The sequence below is a fragment of the Gopherus evgoodei genome, unplaced genomic scaffold, assembly GCF_007399415.2.
Source record: "Gopherus evgoodei ecotype Sinaloan lineage unplaced genomic scaffold, rGopEvg1_v1.p scaffold_35_arrow_ctg1, whole genome shotgun sequence".
Taxonomy (NCBI): domain Eukaryota; kingdom Metazoa; phylum Chordata; order Testudines; family Testudinidae; genus Gopherus; species Gopherus evgoodei.
The window spans coordinates 3177008-3202530 of record NW_022060027.1 but is presented as its reverse complement, the minus strand read 5'-3'; the positions used below and the strand labels follow the sequence as shown (position 1 = coordinate 3202530).

The 25523-nt window shown below is 63.3% G+C and overlaps 2 protein-coding genes across 2 annotated transcripts; one reads left to right on the top strand and one right to left on the bottom strand.

Moving 5' to 3' along the window:
- The first annotated feature begins 1375 nt into the window (after positions 1 to 1375).
- On the top strand, positions 1376 to 14719 carry MAMSTR (MEF2 activating motif and SAP domain containing transcriptional regulator). Its single transcript, XM_030545000.1, has 14 exons — positions 1376 to 1482; positions 3939 to 4050; positions 5352 to 5405; positions 5621 to 5679; positions 6184 to 6259; positions 6613 to 6774; positions 7104 to 7279; positions 7549 to 7662; positions 7970 to 8217; positions 10101 to 10227; positions 10910 to 11272; positions 11886 to 12014; positions 12115 to 12169; positions 12446 to 14719. The coding sequence occupies exons 2-14, from the start codon at positions 3996 to 3998 to the stop codon at positions 12850 to 12852; spliced, it is 2025 nt and encodes a 674-aa protein (XP_030400860.1). The 5' UTR covers positions 1376 to 1482; positions 3939 to 3995; the 3' UTR covers positions 12853 to 14719.
- Positions 14720 to 14991: 272 nt separating this feature from the next.
- On the bottom strand, positions 14992 to 20026 carry IZUMO1 (izumo sperm-egg fusion 1). Its single transcript, XM_030544939.1, has 9 exons — positions 19792 to 20026; positions 19599 to 19673; positions 18232 to 18318; positions 17845 to 17865; positions 17509 to 17589; positions 16918 to 17018; positions 16047 to 16197; positions 15268 to 15439; positions 14992 to 15067 (listed from the first exon to the last, which is right to left on the bottom strand). The coding sequence occupies exons 1-9, from the start codon at positions 20024 to 20026 to the stop codon at positions 14992 to 14994; spliced, it is 999 nt and encodes a 332-aa protein (XP_030400799.1).
- Positions 20027 to 25523: the final 5497 nt, after the last annotated feature.

Genomic DNA, 25523 nt, shown 5'->3' with positions numbered 1-25523 from the left:
GTCTGGGCAGCGCCCGGCGCGAAGGGCCCCGATCTCAGCCACTGTGTCTGGGCAGCGCCCGGCCCGACGGGGCTCCGATCTCGGCGACTCTGTGTCTGGGTGGTGCCCGGCGCAACAGGGCCCTGATCTCAGCAACTGTCTGGGGGGCACCCGGCATGACGGGGCCCCGATCTCAGCGACTCCATGTCTGGGCTGCGCCCGGCACGACAGGGCCCCAATCTTGGCGACTGTGTCTGGGCTGCGCCCGGCCCGACGGGGCCCCGATCCCGGCGACTCTGTGTCAGGGCAGCGCCCGGCCCGACGGGGCCCCGATCCCGGCGACTCTGTGTCTGCGCAGCGCCCGGCCCGACGGGGCCCCGATCCCGGTGACTCTGTGTCAGGGCAGCGCCCGGCCCGACGGGGCCCCGATCCCGGTGACTCTTTGTCAGGGCAGCGCCCGGCCCGACGGGGCCCCGATCCTGGCGACTCTGTGTCAGGGCAGCGCCCGGCCCGACGGGGCCCCGATCCCGGTGACTCTTTGTCAGGGCAGCGCCCGGCCCGACGGGGTCCCGATCCCGGTGACTCTGTGTCAGGGCAGCGCCCGGCCCGACGGGGTCCCGATCCCGGTGACTCTGTGTCAGGGCAGCGCCCGGCCCGACGGGGTCCCGATCCCGGTGACTCTGTGTCAGAGCAGCGCCCGGCCCGACGGGCCCCGATCCCGGTGACTCTGTGTCAGGGCAGCGCCCGGCCTGACGGGCCCCGATCCCGGTGACTCTGGGTCTGTGATTTGGGTGAGGAGTTCAGGTGCTGACCCAGGAATAGGACCCAGGAGTCGTGACTGAAGGTGCAACAGTCACGTCCCCCTCTAGTGGCCAAACCTAGGACTCCTGGGTTCTCCAGGCTCTGGGAGGGGGGTGAGGACTAATGGTTAGAGCGGGGGGGGGCGTGCCAGGACTCCTGGGTTCTCCAGGCTCTGGGAGGGGGGTGAGGACTAATGGTTAGAGCGGGGGGGGGCGTGCCAGGACTCCTGGGTTCTCCAGGCTCTGGGAGGGGGGTGAGGACTAATGGTTAGAGCGGGGGGGGGGGTCGTGCCAGGACTCCTGGGTTCTCCAGGCTCTGGGAGGGGGGTGGGGACTAATGGTTAGAGCGGGGGGGGGCGTGCCAGGACTCCTGGGTTCTCGGGCTCTGGCAGGGGGGTGGGGTCTAGGGTCAGCCCAGGGGGCGGGTCCCTGCTGAGCCAGCAGCGCGTTCCTGCCCGCGAGTGGCGGTGTCGGGTAACCGGCAGGTGGGGCCTTTTCACACGTTGGGGGGAGGTGGCAGCTGCCGCCCCCCCCTTATGGGGGCAGCTGTGACATCACCGGCCCGAGGTCCCCCCGCCCCCCAGCCTGCGGAGCCCGCCCGTGACCGGCCCCAGCACCCCCCACGCAGCCGGGCTGGGACCCGCGGGGAGAGACCGACCGAGCCGGGCCGGACAGCGACCGGGACAGTCACCGCGCGGCGCTGGTGGGTGGGACCCCGAGCCCCCAACCTGCCATCTGGGACCCCCCGATCCCTTCAGCCTCCCCTCTGGAGTCCCCCAATCCCCCACAGCCCGCCCCCTGGGGCCCCGACCCTCCCTCTGGCCCCCGTAACTCCACAACCTGCCCCTGGCCCCCGTAACCCCTCCAACCCACCATCTGGGGCCCTCCGAGCCCCCCACCTGTTTTCTGGGCCCCCTGATCCCCCACAACCCGCTCCATAGGGCCCCCGATCCCCCAACCTGCCCACTGGCCCCCATAATCCCCCCAACTCGCCCCCTGGGGCCCCCGATCCCCCCAACCCACCCACTGGCCCCCTATAATCCCCTCAATTCTCCCATTTGGGCCCCCGATCCCCCAACCTGCCCACTGGCCCCCATAATCCCCCCAACTCGCCCCCTGGGGCCCCCAATCCCCCCAACCCACCCACTGGCCCCCTATAATCCCCTCAATTCTCCCATTTGGGCCCCCGATCTCCCAACCTGCCCCCCAGTTCCTCCAACCCATCCCCTTGAACTCCTAATCCCCCCAACCCACCCCCTAGAGCCTCCAACCCACCCCCTGAAGCCCCAGATTCCCCTGAATCCACCTCCTGGGCCCCCCAACCTGCTCTCTGGGTTCCCATGATGGACTCAGCCTGCCCCCTGGGTCCCCAGATCCGCCCAAGCCACCCCCTGGGGCAGTCAATCTCCCAACCTCCTCCCTGGTGTTCCTGAGCCCCCCAACCCACCCACTGGAGCATCCAACCTGCCCCCTTGAGACCCGATTCCCCCAGCCCACCCCCTGGGGCCCCTGATATCAGCAATCCCCCCAATCTGCTCTTTGGGGCCCCAGATCCCCCATCCTAACCCCTGAAGCCTCCAACTTGCCCCCTTGAGACCCAATCCCCCTCAACTTGCCCCCTGGGCCCCCAAGCCCTCCAACCTGACCCCTGGAGCCCCCAACCCACCTCCTGGGCCCTGCTATCCCCTCACCTGTTCTCTGGGACCCTGTCATCCCCCAACCCACCCCCGGGGGCCCCCTGATCACCAGCCTGCCCCCTGGGGGCCCCATCCTGCATCCTGGAGCCCCCTGATCCTTCCAAACTGCTTCCTGAAGCCCCCAATCCCCAAACCTGCCCCATGGGGCCCCCATTCTCCCAAACCTTCCCCCAGAAGCCCCCCAATTCCCAAACTTCTCCCCAGCCTGCCCTCTAGAGCCCCCCAGTCTCCACTATCCACCCCTTAGGGCCCTCTGATCTCTCAACCTTCCCCCTGGGGCCCCCCGATCCACACCTTGGCCCCAAGATCCCCCAACTGGATCCCCCAAACCTGACCCCATCCCTCTCCCTAATCGTGACCCCCCCCAGTTGATCTCCCTTCACCCAGTCCTGCCCCAGCCCCTCCAATCTGCTCCCCAAGACATCCCTGCCCTCACACCTGTCCCAATCCCTTTCCCCAAAAATCTGATCACCCTGATCACCCAACCCGCCCCCTGGGATTGGGGGCCCCATCCTGCCTCCTGGAGACCCCCAATCCCCAAACCTGCCCCATGGGTCCCCCATTCCCCCAAACTTTCCCCCGGGAGCCCCCCAATCCCCACTATCCACCCCCTGGAGCCTCCCAATCCCCCAACCTGCCCCCTGGGATCCCTCAACCTGCCCCCTGGGGCTTCCGACCCACAGCTTGGCCCCTAGATCCCCCAGCTGGATCTGCTCAAACCTGATCCCATCATCTCCCCAATCCTGACCCCCCAGTTGATCTCCCTTCACCCAGTCCTGCCCCAGCCCCACTCAATCTGCCCGTCAAGACATCCCTGCTCTCAAACCTGTCCCAAATCCTTTTCCCAAAAAATCTGATCTCCCAAATCTGACCCCCTATAGCCCCCTGAAATCTGACCCCTAGATCCTCATGTCCCAGATGTGCCCCACCAGATTCCCCCCAAACCCTGCTGTCTGACCCCCTGCTCCATCCCCCCAAATCTGCCCCCCAGATAGGCCTCCCTCTAAACTGTCCCATCCTGCCCCCCAAACTCCCAAAATTGGCCCCCAGATCCCCCTATCCCTTTGTTCTGATCCCCCTCCAAACAGAGCCCCCTACATCTGCCCTTCACACCCCAGCTCCCCACCCCCCCCAGCAAGGAACCAGGGTGTGTGCATCTCAAATTAAAATGACCCCCTATGCAGGGAATAATCTGTCCCAACAGGATTAGAGCTGGGGGCTGGGGGCTAGGAGCCAGGACTCCTGGGTTCTATCCCAGCTGAGGGGGTGCTGGGAGCCACTGAGTGGAAGTTTTTGAGAGTTCCCTGCCCCCCATTATCCAGCCCTGGGGCATTTCCATCCCCCTGAACTTATGGGGGCCCCTCTCTCAGGGGAGGGGTTGTTCAGTCACAAGCTCCATCTGTGACCCCCCTGTTCTCCTTTGGTCTCCCCTCCCTGCTGGATTGTTTTGGGGTCCCCCCAGGCCAAGGTGGCCGGCCAGGTGTCTCCCTCTTCGTGCTTGACACCCCCAGCCCGGACCATGACCCTGTTGGCCTCCGAGCGCTCCATGCTGATCCGTAGCAAGTTCCGATCCGGTGAGTGGGGCTGGGAAATGGGCCCCCCAGCGCAGGGGCTCGAGGGGCGGATAGTAAAGCGGGGGGCTGGGAGCCAGGACTTCTGGGTTCTATCCCGGCTCTGGGAGAGGAGTGGGGTCTAGTGGTTAGAGCAGAGGGGCTGGGAGCCAGGGACCCAGGCGTGCCAGACAGCAGATCCACTGGGTCTCCAAGGCCTCATTCTGGCCTACCTGAGGTCCCACCTCTGCCCGGATGCCTGGGTCCCAGAGCTGAAGGGATTCCTCAGCTGGGGGGAGGGGGGTGTCTGTAAGCAAAGCAACCCTGCCCCCTCCCGGCTGTGGCAAAGCCCAGGCCCTGGTTTAGCCACAAAGGGTGGGGAAGGATGGGGGGTGAATGGCACCAATGGGGAAAGGGGGCAGCATGATTCCCCAACCCCCATGGTCATAACCGTCCCCCTCCCAATCTCAGGTCTGGAGCTCTGTGCCGCAGCTCCCCTCCCCTCCCCCCCCAGCCCCCCTCTGCTGGGAGATATCCCCCTACCCCGACGCCTGGAAATGAGCTGCTTCTTCACTTCCTGTCCTAAATCTCCTCTTGGCTGCCTGTTCAACAGCTGGCTGCAGCCACCCCAGAGCCAGTCGCAGCCCACGGGATCAGAGCTAGGGTCTGCAGTTTAGCACCCTCTGCCGAGCCCCCGCCCCGCCCCTGCAGCCCAGCGCCCCCTGCTGAGCCCCCTGCCCTGCTTCCCGCTGCCCAGCGCTCCCTGCTGAACCCCCACCCCATCCCCTGCAGCCCAGCATCCCCTGCCAAGCCCCCACCCCGCTCCCTGCACCACAGGCCCCCCCACTGAGCCCCTGGGGGTATTCCATTGGTGGGGGGTTATATGGGGTGGGGAGAGGGTGGTTCTGTGGGGGGTGGGGGGGTCTCATGTTACCAGCTCCCGAAATAGCTCTCACTCCCTTCACCCCAGCTGCCACTCGCCAGACACCTGCTGGGGGGGGGGGAGGGACAAGAATAGATGGGATCACCACGCCCCTCCCCCTCCTCTGCCTGCTCCCCTCCTGTCCCTCCTCTTCCCCCACCTGCCCTGCCTTCTCTCCACCCCATCCTCTGCTCCTCCCACCCCATGCACCCCAATCCCATACCCCTCCCCCCGTTTCCCCCCAGCCATCCTGAGTGGCACCTGAGAGACAGCGGGGACTGGTGGAGGGGTGGGGGCTGCCCAGGATTGTGGGGTTGCAAGCAGAGCTCTGGGGAGAACCCCTGGGATGTGGGCAATGGGGCTGGTGGTCTCACCCCCGCTGACTGTGTCCTCCCTCCCCCAGTGCTGCAGCTCAGGATGCAGCATCGCAGATCCCAGGAGCAGCATCTCCTGACACGTGAGTGGGCCCAAGGAGGAGGGGCTGGCAAGGGGGGACCCCAGAAGGGCTGGTAAGGAGGTCTATGGGGGAAGGATGGGGGGAGCAGGGAGGTGGTAGGTAACCAAGCACAGCATTTCTGGGAGGGAGGCCCCCCCTCACAGCCATCCTTGGCTTCCAGGGACCCTTCTCCTGTTGAGGGTGACAGGCTCTAACCTTCCCATCTCTCCCTGCAGCTCTGACCAAGCCCCCCAAAACCTACCTGGAGGTGAACGGAACCCCAGAGCAGAGCCGGGTGAGAAGCAGGGCAGCCTGGGGGCAGGGGAGGCTTGTGTGGCTATGTTGCTGCTGCAAGGCACGCTGGGTAATGGAATATGCAAATCAACCCCACCCACTGGAGGGTCTTAGTGCTGGAGACACATTCAAGTGGATAGGAGTCAAACTCCCAATTGCGCAGAGGGGGAAACTGAGCCACAGAGAGAGGAAGGGACTTGCAGGGGAGAGAACCCAGGAGTCTTGGTTCAAATACCCCCACACACTCTAACCACTAGACCCCATTCCCCTCCCAGAGCCAGGATAGAACCCAGGTGTCCTGGTTCCCCTTCCTCCTGCAACCATTAGACCCCACTCCCCTCCCAGAGCTGGGGAAAGAACCCAGGAGCCCTGGCTCCCAGCCCCCGCTGCTCTAACCACTCCCACCCAGCAATCAGTGCTCCTGCCCTGCTCCCCCCTGAGCACCCCGATACCCCCTCTCTTTGCTGCTCCAGGCTGTTCTGACCCCCGGTCCCACCCCTTACAGGCCGACGAGACCCTGAAGTTGAAGGTCCAGACGAGAATCCACAAAGTGGGAGCTGCCAAGGGCCAGTTCACAGAAGGTAGGTGCCACCCGGACACCTGGGTCCCCAATCCCATGCTCCGGCTCACCTGGGGTCCCCCGTACCCAAAAACCTGGGTCCCCAATCCCATGCTCCGGCTCACCTGGGGTCCCCCCCACCCGGAAACCTGGGTCCCCAATCCCATGCTCTGGCTCACGGGGGTCCCCTCCACCCGGACACCTGGGTCCGCAGTCCTTTGCCCCAGCCCATCTGTGGCTCACCTGCCTGGCCGCCTGGTTCCTTCTCCCAGATGTTTGGGTCCCATGACTGGCACAAACAGATCAGTGCATAGTACTTGGATCCCCGCCCCATGGCCTGTGACCCCCATTCAGTCTGTGCCCCCCTCCCCCCAGCAGAGTCTGGAGGGGACCCCTCAGAGCGGAAGGAGAAGAAAACGCGTCTGGCCGAGGATCTGAAGGAGAAACTCCTGCAATGGCCGGGGCCACTGGAACTCGTGACGAAAAACATCCTTTCCCTGGACGCCAGCCTCAAAGATGCTGTGAAAAGTATGGCAGGTGCCAGGACTCTTGGGTTCTCTCCCTGGCTCTGGGAGGGGAATGGGGTTTAATGGTGAGAGCAGGGGGCTGGGAGCCAGGACTCCTGGGTTCTCTCCCCAACTCTGGGAGGGGAGCAGGGTCTAGTGGTGAGAGCAGGGGGCTGGGGGCCAGGACTCCTGGGTTCTCTCCCTGGGTCTAAGGCTCAATGAGTGGCTGATGGTGAACACGTTCTGGGAATAGGGGGCGCCAGCTCCCATCCCGTGCCAGGGCGGGGCTGACTGGCTCAGCGGGACAGGTGAGATTTTCGAGACTTCTCTAATTTCCCTCCCTCACCCCGCCCCCCCCAGCTGACCCTGCTCCTGGGACCTTCCTATTAGACGAGGACCTCAGCAGCTCTTCATTGTCCTCCTCTTCTTCCCCATGCTTCACCGCCAGCCGGGCAGGGGCCTCCGGCAACCCATCCCCCCCCCTCGACCTCAGGGGCCGCTGTCCAGGTGAGATACATGGCGGAGGCCAGAGCTGGGCACAGGAGGGGGCTGCGGGTCGGGAGTGAGGGGCACCGGCAGAGCTGGGGGGTTCCCTGGGTCTCTGCTGCCATCTGGTGTCTGGCTTTTCAAGCAGCAGGTACTGCGGGGGGGCTGGGAGCCAGGACTCCTGGGTTCTATCCCTGGCTCTGGAAGGGGAGTGGGGTCTAGTGGTTAGAGTTGGGGGAGAAGTGGGGCTCGGAGCCAGGACCCTGGGTTCTATCCCTGCTGTGTGACTCCTTGGCTTTCTGGGTCCCTCTCCCTGCAGTTGGAGCTGCTGTCGATCCTTGAGTCCCAGCCCCCCTCCGTGTTTGCCCCGGACCCCGAATCCCAACCTCCTGCAGGTGGCCCCCCGGCTAAGGCCCCGGCCTTGCTGCCCAAGGTAGGTGCCAGGCTGTGGTGGGGCCGGGGGTGGGGGGCTGTGGGATGAGGGGGGCCGGTCCTCAGTAGGAACTGGGAGGGGCATGTAGGGGGGCTGGAGCTGGGGTGTCCCAGCCAGGGGTGGCTGTTGGGGGGGTGGGTATTGGGGTGTCCCAGTGAGGGGGTGTTGGGGTGTCCCAGCGAGAGGATGGCGAAGTGGGGCCAGCATTGAGAGTGGGGGGGTGAGGCTGGAGTTGGGGGATCCCAGAAGGGGGATAGGGAGGGGGCCCCATTCAGCAGGTCCCAGCCACATTCTTCCCCCTCCCCAGGGCCCCCCACGCCCCAAGAAGGCGAAGGACCCCAAGCCTAAGGTGAGGAAGCTGAAGTACCATCAGTATGTGCCCCCCGCGGCCCGGCCCCCCCGGGCCCCGGCCCCCCTGGACGCCGCCTACGCCCGCCTGCTCCAGCAGCAGCAGCTCTTCCTCCAGCTCCAGATCCTGCAGCAGCAGCAGCCGCCGGCCCCGCCGGGGTCCCCCACAGCGCTGTGTGTGCCGGCCCTGCAGCCCCTGAGCGCCAGGTACCCCCTGTACCCCCTGAGTGCCAGGTACCCCCCCGGCATCGCCCTGCAGCCCCTGAGTGCCAGGTACCCCCTGTATCCTCTGAGTGCTAGGTACCCCCCCCTGGCATCGCCCTGCAGCCCCTGAGCGCCAGGTACCCCCTGAACCCCCTGAGTGCCAGGTACCCCCCCAGCATTGCCCTGCAGCCCCTGAGCACCAGGTACCCCCTGAACCCCCTGAGTGCCAGGTACCCCCCCCGCATCGCCCTGGAGCCCCTGAGCGCCAGGTACCCCCTGAACCCCCGAGTGCTAGGTACCCCCCCGGCATTGCCCTGCAGCCCCTGAGTGCCAGGTACCCCCTGAACCCCCGAGTGCTAGGTACCCCCCTGGCATCGCCCTGCAGCCCCTGAGCGCCAGGTACCCCCCCTGCATCGCCCTGCAGCCCCTGAGCGCCAGGTACCCCGTGAACCCCCTGAGTGCCAGGTACCCCCCCCGGCATCGCCCTGCACCCCCTGAGCGCCAGGTACCCCCTGAACCCCCTGAGCGCCAGGTACCCCCCCCACATCGCCCTGTACCCATTGAGTGCTAGGTACCCCCCCAGCATCGCCCTGCACCCCCTGAGCACCAGGTACCCCCTGAACCCCCTGAGTGCTAGGTACCCCCCCGGCATCGCCCTGCACCCCCTGAGTGCCAGGTACCCCCTGTACCCCCTGAGCGCCAGGTACCCCCCCGGCATCGCCCTGCACCCCCTGAGCGCCAGGTACCCCCCCCGCATCGCCCTGTACCCCCCGAGTGCCAGGTACCCCCCCGCATTCCCCTGTACCCTCTGAGTGCCAGGTACCCCCCCCCGGCATCGCCCCCCTGAACCCCCTGAGTGCTAGGTACCCCGCCTGCACTGCCCTTCACCCCCTGAGTGCTAGGTACCCCCCCCGGCATCGCCCTGCAGCCCCTGAGCGCCAGGTACCTCCCCCCCCGCATCGCCCTGTACCCCCCGAGTGCCAGGTACCCCCACTGCACTCCCCTGTACCCCCGAGTGCCAGGTACCCCCTGAATCCCTGAGTGCTAGATATCCCCCCTGCACTGCCCTTCACCCCCGAATGCCAGGTACCCCACCCACATTGCCCTGTACCCCCTGAGTGCCAGGTACCCCCTGAACCCCCTGAGTGCTAGATACCCCGTCTGCACTGCCCTTCACCCCCCGAGTGCCAGGTACCCCCCAGCATCGCCCTGCACCCCCTGAGCGCCAGCTACCCCCACCCACATCGCCCTGTACCCCCGGAGTGCCAGGTAACCCCCCTGCACTCCCCTGTACCCCCCCAGTGCCAGGTACCACCCCAGCATCACCCTGTACCCCCTGAGCGCCAGGTAACCCCCCCGCATTGCAGGTACAGGTAACCCACCCTGTACCCCTTGAGTGCCAGGTACCCCCTGAACCCCCTGAGTGCTAGATACTCCGCCCTGCACTGCCCTTCACCCCCCGAGTGCCAGGTACCCCCCTGCACCTCCCTGTACCCCCCAGTGCCAGGTATCCCCCCACATTGCCCTGTACCCCCTGAGTGCCAGGTACCCCCTGAACTCCCTGAGTGCTAGATATCCCCGCTGCTCTGCCCCTCACCCCTAGAATGCCAGGTACCCCCCCATAACCCCCTGTACCCCCCAGTGCCAGGTACCCCCCCGCATCACCCTGTACCCCCTAAGCGCCAGGTACCCCTCCCCACATCGCCCTGTACCCCCTGAGTGACAGATACCCCCCAACTCCCTCTGCACCCCCTGAGCACAAGGTACCCCCTGAACCCCCCTGCACCCCTGAGTGCCAGGTACCCCCACAACCCCCACTGAACCCTCTTAATCCCCCCTCACTGAATCTGCCCCCCTCCAACTCCTCCTCTCTCTGCCCCCCCTAGTATTTCCCCAGATCCAGTGATCAGCTTTGCGGCCCCCCCAATTACCCTGGCAGCCCCCCCAACACCTCCCACCCCTCCTGTGCCCCCCAAGCCTGAGCTGCTGCCTGCCAACCTGGATGACCTGACAGTGAGTGTGTCTGTGAGGGGGGGAAATCTGGGGGGGGCCTCGATCCTTCTCTTGCTCCTCCCTGGAGGCAGGGACTGGCTGGGGGCTGCCAGGGTGAAGGAGGAGAAAATGGGGAGTGGGGATTTGGGAGGGAATGATGGAGGGTCATGGGCATGGGGGGATTACGAGGGGGTGAAAAGGGGTTATTGGAGGGGTGGGGCTGTGAGGGGGAGGGGTTATTGGAGGGGTGTGGTGGGGCTGTGAAGAGGTGGGGAGGGGGGTTATTGGAGGGGTGGGGCTGTGAGGGGGTGGGAGGGGTTTATTGGCGGGGTGGGGGTGGGGCTGTGAAGAGGTGGGGAGGGGGGTTATTGGAGGGGTGGGGGTGGGGCTGTGAAGAGGTGGGGAGAGGTTATTGGAGGGGTGGGGCTGTGAGGGGGTGGGAGGGATTTATTGGCGGTGTGGGGGTGGGGCTGTGAAGAGGTGGGGAGGGGTTATTGGAGCAGTGGGGATGGAGCTGGGAGGGAGCTGGGCTGTGAAGGGGTGGAGAGGGATAATGGGGGTAGGGAGATTGTGAGGGGCTGGAGGACGGGGGGGTTCCCTTCTCCTCTGTCAAGAAGACATTCTTAGTGTGTGTGGGGGTGGAACGGGGACATCTGTCTGTCCAGGACCAAGGCCCCCTGACCCCCACTGACACCCCCCCCAGGTGTCAGAGCTCCGCCAGCAGCTGCGCCAGCGCGGGCTGCCCGTGTCGGGCACCAAGCCGGCCCTGTTGGAGCGGCTGAAGCCCTTCCAGGTGCGGGGGACCCCGGGGCCGCCCCCCCCAGCCCTGCCCCACGCCGACCGGGCGCTGCGGGAGAAGCAGCGGCTCATCGACAGCCTCACCTGGGAGCTGCAGCGGGAGCAGCAGGAGGCCGACGACCTGCAGGAGGAGCTGCAGTTGCACAAGTGCCGGCGTGGCCGCCCGGAGGGGGAGCCCCTGCTCCCCTCCCCCCCAGCCAGCCACAGCCCCCAGGCCCCCACGAGGGAGACGCCCGAGGGCCCAGTGCCCAGGAGAGAGGGGTTCCTGGTGAGAGCAGGGGGCGGGGCTTGTGTGCAGGGGTAGGGCATGATCGGGGGCGGGGCTTGTGTGCTTGGGGTGGGGCATGATCGGGGGCGGGACTTCTGTGCTTGGGGTGGGGCATGATCGGGGCGGGGCTTGTGTGCCAGGGGCGGGGCTTGTGCGCTTGGGGTGGGGCATGAGCAGGGGCGGGGCTTGTGTGCAGGGGTAGGGCATGATCAGGGGCGGGGCTTGTGTGCCAGGGGTAGGGCATGATCGGGGGCGGGGCTTGTGCGCTTGGGGTGGGGCATGAGCAGGGGCGGGGCTTGTGTGCTTGGGGTGGGACATGAGCGGGGGCGGGGCTTGTGTGCCGGGGGCGGGGCATGACCAGGGCAGGGAGGATGGGCCAAATGGGAGGGGCAGGGCAGGGGGTGTGGCCATACCACAATTGGATTGGGCAGAGCAGTTGGGGGGCATCCCAAGGGAGAGGCTGAGGGGGCGGAGTCATGACAAGTTGGTAGGGGTGGGGCACTGGAGGGAGGCGGAGCCATGCCAAGGGGGGAGGGCCATAGGGCCATGTGGGGAGCAGGGGATGAGCAGGGGGAACCTCAAATTTACCCCCATGTCCCTCCCCCTCCCTCAGGTTTTCTGCCCCCCTTCCTGTGAGCCAATCGGGGAGGACCTAGAACTGCCCCTGCAGATCACGGCCAGCCCCACCCCGGCCCCCCGCTCCCTGGAGGAGGAGCTGCAGGAGGCCATCCAGAAAGCCCAGGTATGGGGGGGGTCCCATATACCCAGCCCCCCCACCCCACCCTAGTGGGGCCGTGTCCCCATTTCTGCCCTTCACTCCCTTTCTCCTTCCCCGTCCACAGCTGGTCCCAAGTCAGTCGATCGAAGATATCCTGGAGGAGCCACTGGCGTGTGCAGGTGAGACCCCGAGTACCCCTACTCCCATCACCCCTCTGCCCCAATCTGGTGTACGGGGTGCCATGGTGCAGGGAGCGGGCTGGGGGCTCAGCAGGGGGCACTGGGCTGCGGGGAGCAGGGTGGGGGGCTCAGCGGGGGACCCTGGGCTGTGGGGAGCGGGGCAGGAGGTGGGGCTGTGAAGGGGTGGGGTTGGGGGCTCAGCAGGGGGCGCTGGGCTGCAGAGAGCAGCTTGGAGGGGGTGCCATTCAGCATCTAACCCCCCTGCCCCCTCTCCAGGTGATCTGCTCCCCACGGATGCCCCCTTGCTGCTCCCCACGGAGCCGAGCCAGCCCCCCTCGCCCCTCAGCCAGCAGGGGGCGCCCTGCAAGAAGCCCCGTTGCACCCCACCGGCAGCGGCCATCTTGGATTTCCCCGGCCACTACAACTTTCTCACCCCTCCCTCCTCCTCCTCCTCATCTCCCTCAGACTCCCTGTGTGGGGTCTTCTCCCCGGAGCGGCCCCCGTCCCCCAGCCCCCGGCCCGCCTTCGACCCCGTCGATTGGCTGGAGGCCTTGACAGCTGGCCCAGCCTCAGGGCTGGGGCCCGGCACCCCTGGCAGCAGCAGCATCTTCTCCACTGACTTCTTTGACTCGCCGGAACTGAGCGTCAACCACATGATTGACCTGATGGTGGAGCAGTGGTAGGGGGTGCAGGACCCCCTGGCCCGTCTACGGCGAGCCCTCCGCCGCCACCCAAGAGACACCAACAAATCACACCAATGCAGGTGCCATCTTGGATGGGTGACGTCAAATCCAGGCACCATCTTGGGAGGAACTATTGTTTGTAGTGACGCCAAAACTGGGCGCCATCTTGGCTGGTGGAACCATTGTTCAGGGTGACATCAACTCCAGGCGCCATCTTGGATGGGTGACGGTAACTCCATCTTGGATGAGTAGAAGCATTATTCTCGGTGACGTCAACTCGCGGCACCATCTTGGATGGGTGGAACCCTTGTTTGGCGCCATCTTGGATGTTTGGAGCCATTACTCAGGGTGACGTCAACTCTGGGTGCCATCTTGGATGGGTGAAACCATTGTTTGGGTTTGACATCAGCTCGGGATGCCACCATTGATCGGTGAAGCCAACTGGATGCTATGTTGGATGGATGAAACCATTGCTTGGGGGTGATACCAACTCCAGACACCATCTTGGATGGGTGAAGCCATTTTACTGGTTGATGTCAACGCTGGATGCCATCTTGGATGGATTAAACCATTGCTCTTTTGGTTGTCAGCCCCAAGGGGCATCTTGGAAGGAACAAACTGTTGGTGTTCAGAGTGATATGGCGGGTGGCTGCCATCTTACATAAATATACCATAAGTGTTCGGGGTCACATCAGCTCTTGAATGCGTTAAGCCATTGTTTGAGGGTGATGCCAACTTCCACCACCATCTTAAATGGATCAGACCACTGATGTTTGAGTCATGTCAACTCTAGGTGCCATCTTGGATTGGTCCAGCCATTGGGGCTTGGGGGGATGCCAAGGCCAAAGGCCCTCTTTATTTGGGCCATACCATGTAATTGGACCTAAGTGTTTCATTGGCAGGCAGAAGGCAACTCCACCTGTGGGATGCCATCTTGTTATTGACCAGAGGGGAGGATGTGGAAACCATCTTAGTTTGGATTGTACCATCTTTGTACCTAGCTGGGTTGGGAGTGGAGAAGCCAACTCTAGACGCCATCTTGGATGGATCATACCATTTTAACCTCATGTTTCACTGGCAGAGGGGGGTGGGGAAATGGCAACTGTAGACGCCATCTTGGTTGGACTGTACCATTGCTGAGCCTAGTGTTCTATTGGGGGCTGCCCTCCCCTGGCCCTTTTCACTCCCCCCTCCCACCCAGGCTGCCCCCCAGCTCCTGGCCCTTCCCACTTACACCATCCCCCCCACCCTGCTCATCACTGTGCCCTGCCTGATCATTAAGGGGGGGGGGGACTCTGACCACTGGTGAGGGGGCAGCTCCCTAAGGGGGCTGAGCTAGTGGGGGAGGGGTCACACCACAGGGGGGTGGGGAGCTGACAGTTGCCAAAGGCTACTGAGAAATTTGGACCGACTGGGTGACGGCACTGCTGTGGGGAAGCTCGCAGCCCTTGGAACAGCCCCCTTGGGGCACTGTCATGGGGAAGCTCACAACTCCTTCGGGACACTGCCGTGGGGAAGCTCGCCGCAGGGGAACTTGACTCCTGTTTGCTCCCCAGAGTGGGGGCAGGGACCGGGAGAGCTCCCCCCATCACTGGTGGGGGGGCCAGTGGGGATTCTGGCCTCCCATGAGCCCCGATCCACACGCAGGTGAGTAGAAACTCCAACTTATATCCAAACCCCCCCCCATTCACCTGGAACTGCCTAGCCTCATTCCAACCCCCCCACCCCAGCTCCAAAGCTCTGATGGTTCTGCCCACAAGGGTTGGGGAGGCCCCTCCCACAAGTGCTGGCTGGGGGGGGTCAGTTGAGGAGGGACCCCTGGAAGCCAAGCTGATCCCCCCACACAATAAAGCCCCTTCCCACTGCACCAGCTGCCTCTGTGTTTTTTAACTCTGGTGGGGGGGGTAGCTGAGGGGTGGTCCATAGGGAGGGAAACTGAGTCACACTGAGCTAGGAATAGAACCCAAGTGTCCTGGCTCCCAGCTCAGCCCCTCACTCAGAGGCAGGAACAGGACCCAGGAGTCCGGGACAACAGTGTATTGGCAATAAAATCCTGTCTATTTAAAAATAGCGGGGGGGGAGGGTTGGAGGTGGGAGGAACCAGGGTGGGGGGGGTCGGTTCTGGAGTGGGGGGGCAGGTCACGTCTTCAGCTGCCCCCCTTGGCTGCCACCGTCCTTCTCTGGCACCTCCTGCTGGCGGCGATAGAGCCAGGTGCTGGAAGGGGGGAAGGGGAGGAGGGTTAGGGAAAGGAGATGGGGGAAGCTGTCTGGTGAGGGGGGGACAGAGCCAGAACTTTGCCCCCCACCCCAGCACAGGCCTTGCCCCCCATCCTCCCCCAGACGCGCAGCCCCTGGCACATGGGGGCCCTGCCCCCTGCGGGTAAGAGTGAGGGGGACCCCGGCGTCCGGACTCACCAGCCCCCGATGAGCAGTAGGACAAGCCCAGCGCTGCTCCCGATGATGACCCAGACGGTCCAGTCTCCAGGGCCCCCCGGGGGAGTCGGGATCCGTGATGGGGGGGGCAGCGTCAGGGGCCCCAGCAGGGGTGGCGCAGGCGGTGGGGTGCTATTCCCAGGCAGGGGAGTCACTGCAAGGGAGAGGGGACGGGTTAGAGGGAGGCAGGGCTGGGAGCCAGGACTCCTGGGTTCTCTCCCAGCTCTGGGAGGGGAGTGGGGTCTAGTGGTTAGAGCAGGGGGGCTGGGAGCCAGGACTCCGGGGTTCTCTCCCAGCTCTGGGAGGGGAGTGGGGGCCAGTGGTTAGAGAAGGGGGGGAGACTGGGAGCCAGGACTCCTGGGTTCTCTCCTGGCTCTGGGAGGGGAGTGAGGTGTAGTGGTTAGAGAAGGGGGGGAAGCTGGGAGCTAGGACTCCTGGGTTCTCTCCCAGCTCTGGGAGGGGAGTGGGGGCTAGTGGTTAGAGAAGGGCAGGCTGGGAGCCAGGACTTTTGGGTTCTCTCCTGGCTCTGGGAGGGGAGTGGGGGCTAGTGGTTAGAGAAGGGGGGGGAGGCTGGGAGCCAGGACTCCTGGGTTCTCTCCCAGCTCTGGGAGGGGAGTGGGGGCTAGTGGTTAGAGAAGGGGGGGAGGCTGGGAGCCAGGACTCCTGGGTTCTCTCCCAGCTCTGGGAGGGGAGTGGGGGCTAGTGGTTAGAGAAGGGGGGGGAGGCTGGGAGCCAGGACTTCTGGGTTCTCTCCAGCTCACCTGTCACCTGGAAGCGCAGCTCGGAGCAGACCCAGCCCTGGGTGTTCAGCATCTCACAGCGGTAGCGCCCCGAATCATTCACTGCCACCTCCTTCTTCACGAGGAAGGCGTCAGGGCCTGTGACCATGACCTGCTCTGAGCCCCCCACTGCCTGTGGGAGAGAGGCAGGGATCTGGGAGGCTGCAGGTCGGGAGTGAGGGGCACCGGCAGGGCTGGGGCTGGAGGAGGGGCAGGGCTTGGCTGGCAGGGGCTGCAGGTCAGGAGTGAGAGGCACCGGCGGGGTTGGAGGAGCCCAGGGCTTGGCTGGCAGGGGCTGCGGGTCGGGAGTGAGAGGCACCGGCGGGGTTGGGGCTGGAGGGGGGGGCAGGGCTGGGCTGGCAGGGGCTGCAGGTCAGGAGTGAGAGGCACCGGCAGGGTTGGGGGAGCCCAGGGCTCGGCTAGCAGGAGCTGCGGGTCGGGAGTGAGAGGCACCGGCGGGGTTGGGGGAGCCCAGGGCTCGGCTAGCAGGGGCTGCGGGTCGGGAGTGAGGGGCACCGGCGGGGTTGGGGGAGCCCAGGGCTCGGCTAGCAGGGGCTGCGGGTTGGGAGTGAGGGGCACCGGCGGGGTTGGGGGAGCCCAGGGCTCGGCTAGCAGGGGCTGCGGGTCGGGAGTGAGAGGCACCAGCGGGGTTGGTGGAGCCCAGGGCTCAGCTGGCAGGGGCTCGGCTGACAGGGGCTGCGGGTCGGGAGTGAGAGGCACCGGCGGGGTTGGGGGAGCCCAGGGCTGGGCTAGCAGGGGCTGTGGGTCAGGAGTGAGGGGCACTGGCAGAGCTGGGGGGGAGCCCAGGGCTGGGCTAGCAGGACCTGCGGGTTGGGAGTGAGGGGCACCGTACCCGGTAGAAGCGGTAGCTTTTGGCACCGTAGCTGGCGCGGTGCCAGGTCAAGGCACAGTCCAGGATCAGGTCATCGTCCTGCTGCACCTGCAGCCTCCGCTCTGCCAGAGACTCAGAGATCAGAGCCCATAACCCCCCACCCCTCCGGCCAGGCTCATCCACTCCAGTAACCCCCTGCCCCATCGACCCCAGCAGTGTGCCCTGGGTCACAGCAATGAGCCCATCCATCCCAGTACCTGCCTCCTGGGTCAGATCAATGGGCCCATCTACCCCAGCCCGCCCCCCGCATCAGAGTGGGCCCTTCCATCCCAGTACCCACCCCCACCCCCGGTCAATGGGCCCATCCAGTCCAGCTTCTGACAGTGGCCAAAGTTAGATATAGAAGACCCCCTCGTTATCCACAACGCACTTGGCCATGGTGGGGGTGGGGGGAAATATTCCTTCCTGACCCTGCTGGAGAAGCCAGGCCCTGGAGCCTGGGAGTGAAACCCCAACACAGGCTGGAGGCCTCTAAACCCCCACATCCCTTCACTGCCGACCCTTGCCCCGTTCATCTGACCCTCCATCCTGCCCCAGGCAGCCCCCACTCACCCCCGCAGCGCAGGTCCCGGTTGCAGGAGTAGAGCTTGGTACCGCAGGCTCGACAGTCGATGAACTGGTGAACCATGCGCCCTGCAGAGAGGCGGGGCTCAGGGCCGGGGAGGTAAGGGCCTGGGGTGTGTCAGGGATGGGGGGTCAGAGGTCAGGGGCCAGAGGGGGTTGGAGCCCAGGGTGGGAGGTCAGGGCCCAGGGCGGAGGTCAAAAATAGGACCCTCCCAGCACGGAGATCACTAATCCCCCAGGGAATCAGAGACAGGGTCCCTGGAACCCTCCACCCCTCCCCCAGGACTGTCCCTTCCCCCCACATCCCCCCTGGCTCCCACTCACCACACTTATTCGGGCAAAAAACTGCAAAACAAGAAGGAAGAAGAAGGGTGAGAAATGGAGCTCATCCCCCCGACACACATCCCCTGGGGAACAGGGCTGCGGGTCGGGAGTGAGGGGCACTAGCAGGGCTGCAGGGGCTCAGGGCTGGGTTAGCAAGGGACTGCGGGTGAGGAGTGAGGGGCACCGGCAGAGCTGGGGGAGATCCCAGGGCTGGGCTAGCAGGGGCTGCGGGTGAGGAGTGAGGGGCACCGGCAGAGCTGGGGGAGATCCCAGGGCTGGGCTAGCAGGGGCTGCGGGTCGGGAGTGAGGGGCACCGGCAGGGCTGGGGGGGCAGGGCTGGGCTAGCAGGGGCTGCAGGTCGGGAGTGAGGGGCACCTTCCTGCTCACCCTCTCTCTGGAATCGGGCCATGAGGGTTGTGAAAGTCTCTCTCAGCTGCTGCAGGCTCCACATCACCTCGTTGAAGAGCTGCCCATCTGCAGAGCAACCAGTGCGCTGTGAACACCACACGGGGCAGTGCCGTTTGGGCGTGGCTGCCGTCTAGCCCCGCCCATATCCCATGCCCCATCCTTAGGTTCAAGAGGCAACAGGGGAATTTAACTGAAAACTAGACGCCCCTCCCCCACACCAAAGTGGGGCCCTTCCCCAATATCCCGCCATCCACATTCAGAGCAAACGCCCCCCACGCCGCGAAGAGACTCTCCTGGGATCGACCCCGTCGTCTAAGCGGTTCAGGTGTCACAGGGTTAATCGAGCTTCAAAACCGAAAAGCAGCCAGCAGGGGGCGCTGCAACATTGGCAATGGGAAGGGGGAGCCCAGGGCCAGGCTAGCAGGGGGCTGCGGGTCGGGAGTGAGGGGCACCGGCAGGGGTGAGGGGAGGGGTGCGGGTCGGGAGTGAGGGGCACCGGCAGGGCTGGGGGGAGCCCAGGGCTGGGCTAGCAGGGGCTGCGGGTCGGGAGTGAGGGGCACCGGCAGAGCTGGGGGAGATCCCAGGGCTGGGCTAGCAGGGGCTGCGGGTCGGGAGTGAGGGGCACCGGCAGGGCTGGGGGGAGCCCAGGGCTGGGCTAGCAGGGGCTGCGGGTCAGGAGTGAGGTGCACCGGCAGGGCTGGGGGGAGCCCAGGGCTGGGCTAGCAGGGGCTGCGGGTCAGGAGTAAGGGGCACCGGCAGAGCTGGTGGGAGCCCAGGGCTGGGCTAGCAGGGGCTGCGGGTCAGGAGTGAGGGGCACCAGCAGGGCTGGGGGGAGCCCAGGGCCGGGCTAGCAGGGGGCTGCGGGTCAGGAGTAAGGGGCACCGGCAGAGCTGGGGGGAGCCCAGGGCTGGGCTAGCAGGGGCTGCGGGTCAGGAGTAAGGGGCACCAGCAGGGCTGGGGGGAGCCCAGGGCTGGGCTAGCAGGGGCTGCGGGTCAGGAGTGAGGTGCACCGGCAGGGCTGGGGGGAGCCCAGGGCTGGGCTAGCAGGGGCTGCGGGTCAGGAGTGAGGGGCACCAGCAGGGCTGGGGGGAGCCCAGGGCTGGGCTAGCAGGGGCTGCGGGTCAGGAGTGAGGGGCACCAGCAGGGCTGGGGGGAGCCCAGGGTTGGGCTAGCAGAGGGCTGCGGGTCGGGAGTGAGGGGCACCGGCAGAGCTGGGGGAGATCCCAGGGCTGGGCTAGCAGGGGCTGCGGGTCAGGAGTGAGGGGCACCAGCAGGGCTGGGGGGAGCCCAGGGCCGGGCTAGCAGGGGCTGCAGGTCGGGAGTGAGGGGCACCCTGGGGCTGGTACCTTTGAAGTCATTCTCCAGGATTCGGGTCACGGCCCGTCTGAAGTGGGCGGCGGCTTCTCCCATCGTCTTCTCGTCTGGGGGGGGACGGTGACATGTTAGTGGGGGGGCAGCAGAGGGGATGAGACCCAAAGCTCTGGGATCTCGCCCCCCCCGGGCTGTATTGGGGTGGCGGGGCGGGGGGGCCCTGCGCACCGATGACCCCCATGTAGCTCTGCTCCCCGATGGGCAGCTCCGCCAGGCCCTGGAGGCTGCGCTCCAGCAGGGCCTCCAGCCGCGCCCGCAGGCCCGGGTCCCCCCGCAGCTGCTGGCCCAGGTAGGGCCCCTTCAGCTCCCGCAGCAGCCGCATGGAGCCGGGGTCGCAGCGCAGGCAGCCCCGGGCCCCCGGGCCCCCCAGCGCCCACAGCGCCAGCCACAGCGCCCAGGCCATGGCCTGCCACCAGGGGGCGACCTCGTGCCACCCCGCCCCCTGCCTCGTGGCCAATCGCCTGCGGCACCCACCCCCGATATCACAATGGCCTGGCCAATCACGTGCCAAGTTTAAACCCCGCCCACCCTGACCTGGGCGAGGGGCCCCCAGATACCCAGGCCCCGCCCCACCCCAGAGGGGCCATGTCCCAGCAAGGGGACCCCAGATACCCAGGCCCCGCCCCACCCCAGAGAAGCCATGTCCTAGCGCTGGGTGAGGGGTCCCCATATACCCAGCCCCCATGCCCCACTCCAGAGGGGCCATGTCCTAGCGCTAGGTGAGGGGTCCCCATATACCCAGCCCCTGTGCCTCCCCCCAGAGGGGCTATGTGCTAGCGCTGGGTGAGGGGTCCCCATATACCCAGCCCCTGTGCCCCCCCAGGGGGCCACGTCCCAGTGCCGGGTGAGGGGTCCCCATATACCCAGCCCTCATTCCCCACTCCAGAGGGGCTGCATCCCAGGGCTGGGTGAGGGGTCCCCATATACCCAGCCCCCATGCCCTACTCCAGAGGGGCTATGCCCCGGCGCCGGGCGTGTGAAATCCAAGTTCCTTTAGGGCGGCAGGCGTTTTTGATTCGGGGTTAATCCCACCTGCCTTTCCCTTCCCCCTCCAAGCTGAGTCCCAAATGGTTGCCGTGTCCCCCCAGCCCCCCGCTGAGCCCCCGGCCCCTTGGCAGGGCCGGGGCCCTGTTGGTCTTTCATAACGGCTTGTGTGTCAGGGCTGGGACCACCTGCCCGGGCGGGGGTCAGAATAACTCTGGACACGGTCTGCTTCGGATTAATTAACCTTTGATCCGAATGGGCAACCCGGGGCTGGGGCGGAGGGGGGTCATAAAACCAGCATCGAGATTGATGGCTGCTTTCATCAAGTGAGGGACAGAGCCAGCCAGCTGGGAATGGGAGGTGGGGCTGCGCGTCGGGAGTGAGGGGCACCAGCAGGACTGGGGGGAATCCCAGGGCCGGGCTAGCTGGGGCTGCGGGTTTGAGGAGCACCGGCAGAGCTGGGGGAGCCCAGGGCTGGCCTAGCGGGGGGCTGTAGGTTGGGAGTGAGGGGCTGGAGGGGAGTCAAGGGCCCCACTGTGCCCGGTGCTGCAGAGACCAGAGATAGCCCTTGCCCCATGGAGCTCCCACTGTGACTAGACCTCAATCATTCTCCCCACTTTACAGCTGTGGGGCAGCTGAGGATAAAACCACGTCCCTCTGCCCCTTGTGCCGCATCCTCAGCCCCCCCCCCCCAAGCCAGCCAGTCCCTGCCCCCAGGCCAGGTGGGCTCCGGTGCCCCTAGAGGGGAAGGTCTGAACCCAGCCATGACCCAAGTGCTTGTCTGGATCCCTCCATCCAGTGGTTCTCAGCCAGGGGGCCGCGTGTCCCGGGCGTCCGCCAAGGTCTTCCCCGGAGTCCATCAGCCCATCCCGAGGTTCGCCTGGTTTTACAGCAGGGGACAGAAAAAGCGCCAGCGAAGTCCGCACGAACTAACATTTTGTGCAGACGGCTCCGTGTACTGTCCCCGGGGGGGCAAGTTCAGGATTTCTGTCCCGGCTGGTTTGTTTGATAATCATATGGTCGAGGGGCGGCAGTTTTTCCGTAACACTGCGGCTGGGGCACGGTTGTATTTTTAGGGCTGATTTTGGAAGCAGCTCGTGTGTGAGCGAGGCGAATCTTGGGGGTACCCAGGACAGCTCGGCCTCCTGAAAGGGGTACAATCCTCTGGAAAGGTTGAGAGCCGCGGGCTCCATCCTCTCTGCAGATTCCTTCCTTGGCTCCCGCTTCCCATCCCGCCCCCGCCCCTCCTTTTCCCAGCCCCACAGCCGGCCCCTCCGGAGCGCCAAGCCCTCCGCAGCTGGGATGGGCTGGAAAGCTCAATGGGGGACACCGGGCGACCCCAGCCCCTGCCCCATCCCAGGCTTCGGTGGGTGCATGAGAACAGCACCCGGCTCGCTGTTCCTGTCCCCTGCGTGGAGATGCCGGGGGGTCTGGCTCGTCTTTCGGGGGGCGACCATCTCCCCCATGGCACGGTGAGTCCGAGCGAGTCTGGGGGCCGTCCCGGCTGTATCGGTTTCATAGTGAGACGTGTGAATCTGACTGGGTGTGGGAGGGACACTCCCCTCCCCGGGGAGAGAACCCAGAAGTCCTGGCTCCCAGCTCTCCCGCTCTAACCACTAGACCCCACTCCCCTCCCAGAGCTGGGCGGAGAATCCAGGCGTCCTGGCTCCCAGCCTCCCCCTACAACTGCTAGCCCGCACTCCCCTCCCAGAGCCCGGGCTAGGACTCCTGGGTCCCATAAATGGGGTAAAGGGGTATCAGATCCAGAAGCCCCAACACACGATTCGGAGCTGGCTGCTCGGTGTGAGTTGGGTATCGACTCCGGATGGGTGCGGAGCGAGGGATGAAGGAGAAATGGAAGGTGGGCTTGCTGGGGAATGTGCGTGTGAATGAGAGAAAGAACCAACGAGGAAATGAGGAAAGACATGAAACTCTGAAAAGAAAGAAAGAAGGGTTGTAAAAGGAGAAACGAAAGAATTAAAAAACAGAGAAGAGAATGAATAAATTAATTAGCACAAAAGATTATTAAAACCGAGAGGAAAGATTGAGAGGGAGATTGACATGGAAAACAACTAGGAATGAATGACTGAAAAAGCGAAAATGGGATGAAAAGTGAGAATGAATTAAAAAATTGTAAAGAATGAAAATGGCAAATGAAAAAAAAATAGCTAATGGATGGAGAGAAAGATGTGTTAGAAAAGCAAAGAATGGGAAAAAGAGAGCAGGAAGAACAGAAAAGAATTAATGAAAAAGAAAATGGATGAATAAAAAAGAGAGAGAATCAAAACTAGAAAAGAGAGAATGAATAAAAGAAAGAAGAATGAATGAAAAATAGAAAAGAAATATAGTGTGAATGACTGAAAAAGAAAAATGAGGAAATTAACTAGACAATAGAGAGTGAATGAAAAAGAGAAAATGAAAAAGAGAAAGAATTGAAAATAGAAAAAAGAATAAAAGAGTGAATGAAAGCAAAAAAAAGAATTCATGACAAACTGAAAATAAATGAATGAATGAAAAAGAAAGAACTGAAAATAGAAAAGAATGAAAGTGAACAGATTGAAGAAAAAAGAATAAATAAAAATAGCAAAGGTAAAGAATGAAAAAGAAAAATGAAAAACCTAACTAGAGAATGAATGATAAAGAGAATGAAAACCAGAAGAGAATGAATGAAAGCAGAAAAGAGTGAATGAAAATTTGAAAAGAAATGTTGGATGAAAAAAGAAAAATGAAGAAATGAATGAGACATTGAAAATAGGAAAGAAAGTATGAAAGCAAAATAGAGTGACTGAAACAGAATTGACAAGAAATATCGGATGAATAAACGAAACAGAAAAATGTGAAGACACTAACTGGAGATTAATGCAAATCAGAAAAGAAGGAATGGAAAAGAGAAAGAGGACACATGACCCAAGGAAGGTGGAATGGAAAACTGAAAAGAGAGGATGAAAAGGGACAATGAATGAATGAACGAGAGACGAGAGGGAATGAAAGACTGAAAAAGGAAAGAACGAATGCAGTAAAACAGAAAAGGGGGGAAGAGAGGGTGAAAAATGGAACATTTTGGACAAGAAAGAAGAAGAGAATAAGTGGGAAATGAGAAAGAAAGAGTCCCTGTGCTGGGGGGGGGGTATTACAGTATAACACCCCCCCCCCCACACACACACACACAATGTCTTTGCCAGCTGCTGGGGGGGGGGCGCTGGCAGATCAGGGCGGGGGCCCAAGGGCACCATTTGCTCGTAGTTTAACACTCGAGGGTCTCAACCGTTGTTGCTTGTCGGCTGAGCTCACGGCATCTCCAGGGCTCTGTGCACCCACCAGCCCCCGAGGGCCACCCTCCTGGGCCCTGCATTTGAGGGACTTCCCTGCACCCCACATCTGCTCCCCCTCGTGTCAGGGGCTCTGGGTGCCCCCCTTTCCTCCTCCCCCTGTGCCCTGGGCCCTGTGTACCCCTTCCCCCCGTACCAGGAGCTTTGTGCTCCCTCCCCCATGCCAGGGGCTCTGTGCCCCCCACCCCTTGCGCCAGGGCCCCCATTCTCCTCCCTGTGCCCGGGCCTCAGTGTGTATCAGTACCTGGGTATTAACTGCATCAGGCTCAGGATGTTAGTACCAGCGCTTGGGCATTAACTGCAACCTAGTCAGGATTGTACCATCAGTGCTGGGGTATTAGCTGAACCAGGCACAGGGTGACAGTCTCAATATTGGAGTATTGGGTGGAGCAGGCTCAGGGTGACAGTATCAATACTGGGGTATTAGCTGTAACAGGCTCGGGGTGACAGTATCAATACTGGGGTATTGACTGGAGCAGCCTCAGGGTGACAGTATCAATACTGGGGTATTAGCTGTAACAGGCTCAGGGTAACAGTATCAATGCTGGGGTATTGGCTGGAGCAGGCTCAGGTGGCAGTATCAATACTGGGGTATTGGCTGGAGCAGGCTCGGGGTGACAGTATCTATACTGGGGTATTGGGTGGAGCAGGCTAAGGGTGTTAGTATCGATACTGGGGTATTAGCTGTAACAGGCTCAGGGTGACGGTATCAATACTGGGATATTAGCAGTAACAGGCTCATGGTACCAGTATCAATACTAGGGTATTGGCTGGACCAGGCTCGGGGTAACAGTATCAATACTGCGGTATTGGCTGGAGCAGGCTTGGAGAGACAGTATCAATACTGGGGTATTGGCTGGAGCAGGCTCCAGTGACAGTATCTATACTGGGGTATTGGGTGGAGCAGGCTAAGGGTGTTAGTATCGATACTGGGGTATTAGCTGTAACAGGCTCAGGGTGACGGTATCAATACTGGGAAATTAGCAGTAACAGGCTGATGGTACCAGTATCAATACTGGGGTATTGGCTGGACCAGGCTCGGGGTAACAGTATCAATACTGCAGTATCGGCTGGAGCAGGCTTGGGGAGACAGTATCAATACTGGGGTATTGGCTGGAGCAGGCTCAGGGTGATAGTATTACTACTGGGGTATTAGCTGTAGCCAGCTCAGGGTGACAGTATCACTACTGGGATATTAGCAGTAACAGGCTCAGAGGTGACAGTATCAGTACTGGGGTATTGGCTGGCGCAGACTCCGGGTGACAGTATGAATACTGAGGTATTAGCTGGAGCAGGCTCGGGGTGACAGTATCAATACTGGGGTATTGGCTGTAGCAGGCTCCGGTGACAGTATCAATACTGGGGTATTGGCTGGAGCAGGCTCGGGGTGACAGTATGAATACTGAGGTATTAGCTGGAGCAGGCTCGGGGGGTGACAGTATCAATACTGGGGTATTGGCTGTAGCAGGCTCAGGGTGACAGTATCACTACTGGGATATTAGCAGTAACAGGCTCAGAGGTGACAGTATCAGTACTGGGGTATTGGCTGGTGCAGACTCCAGGTGACAGTATCAATACTGGGGTATT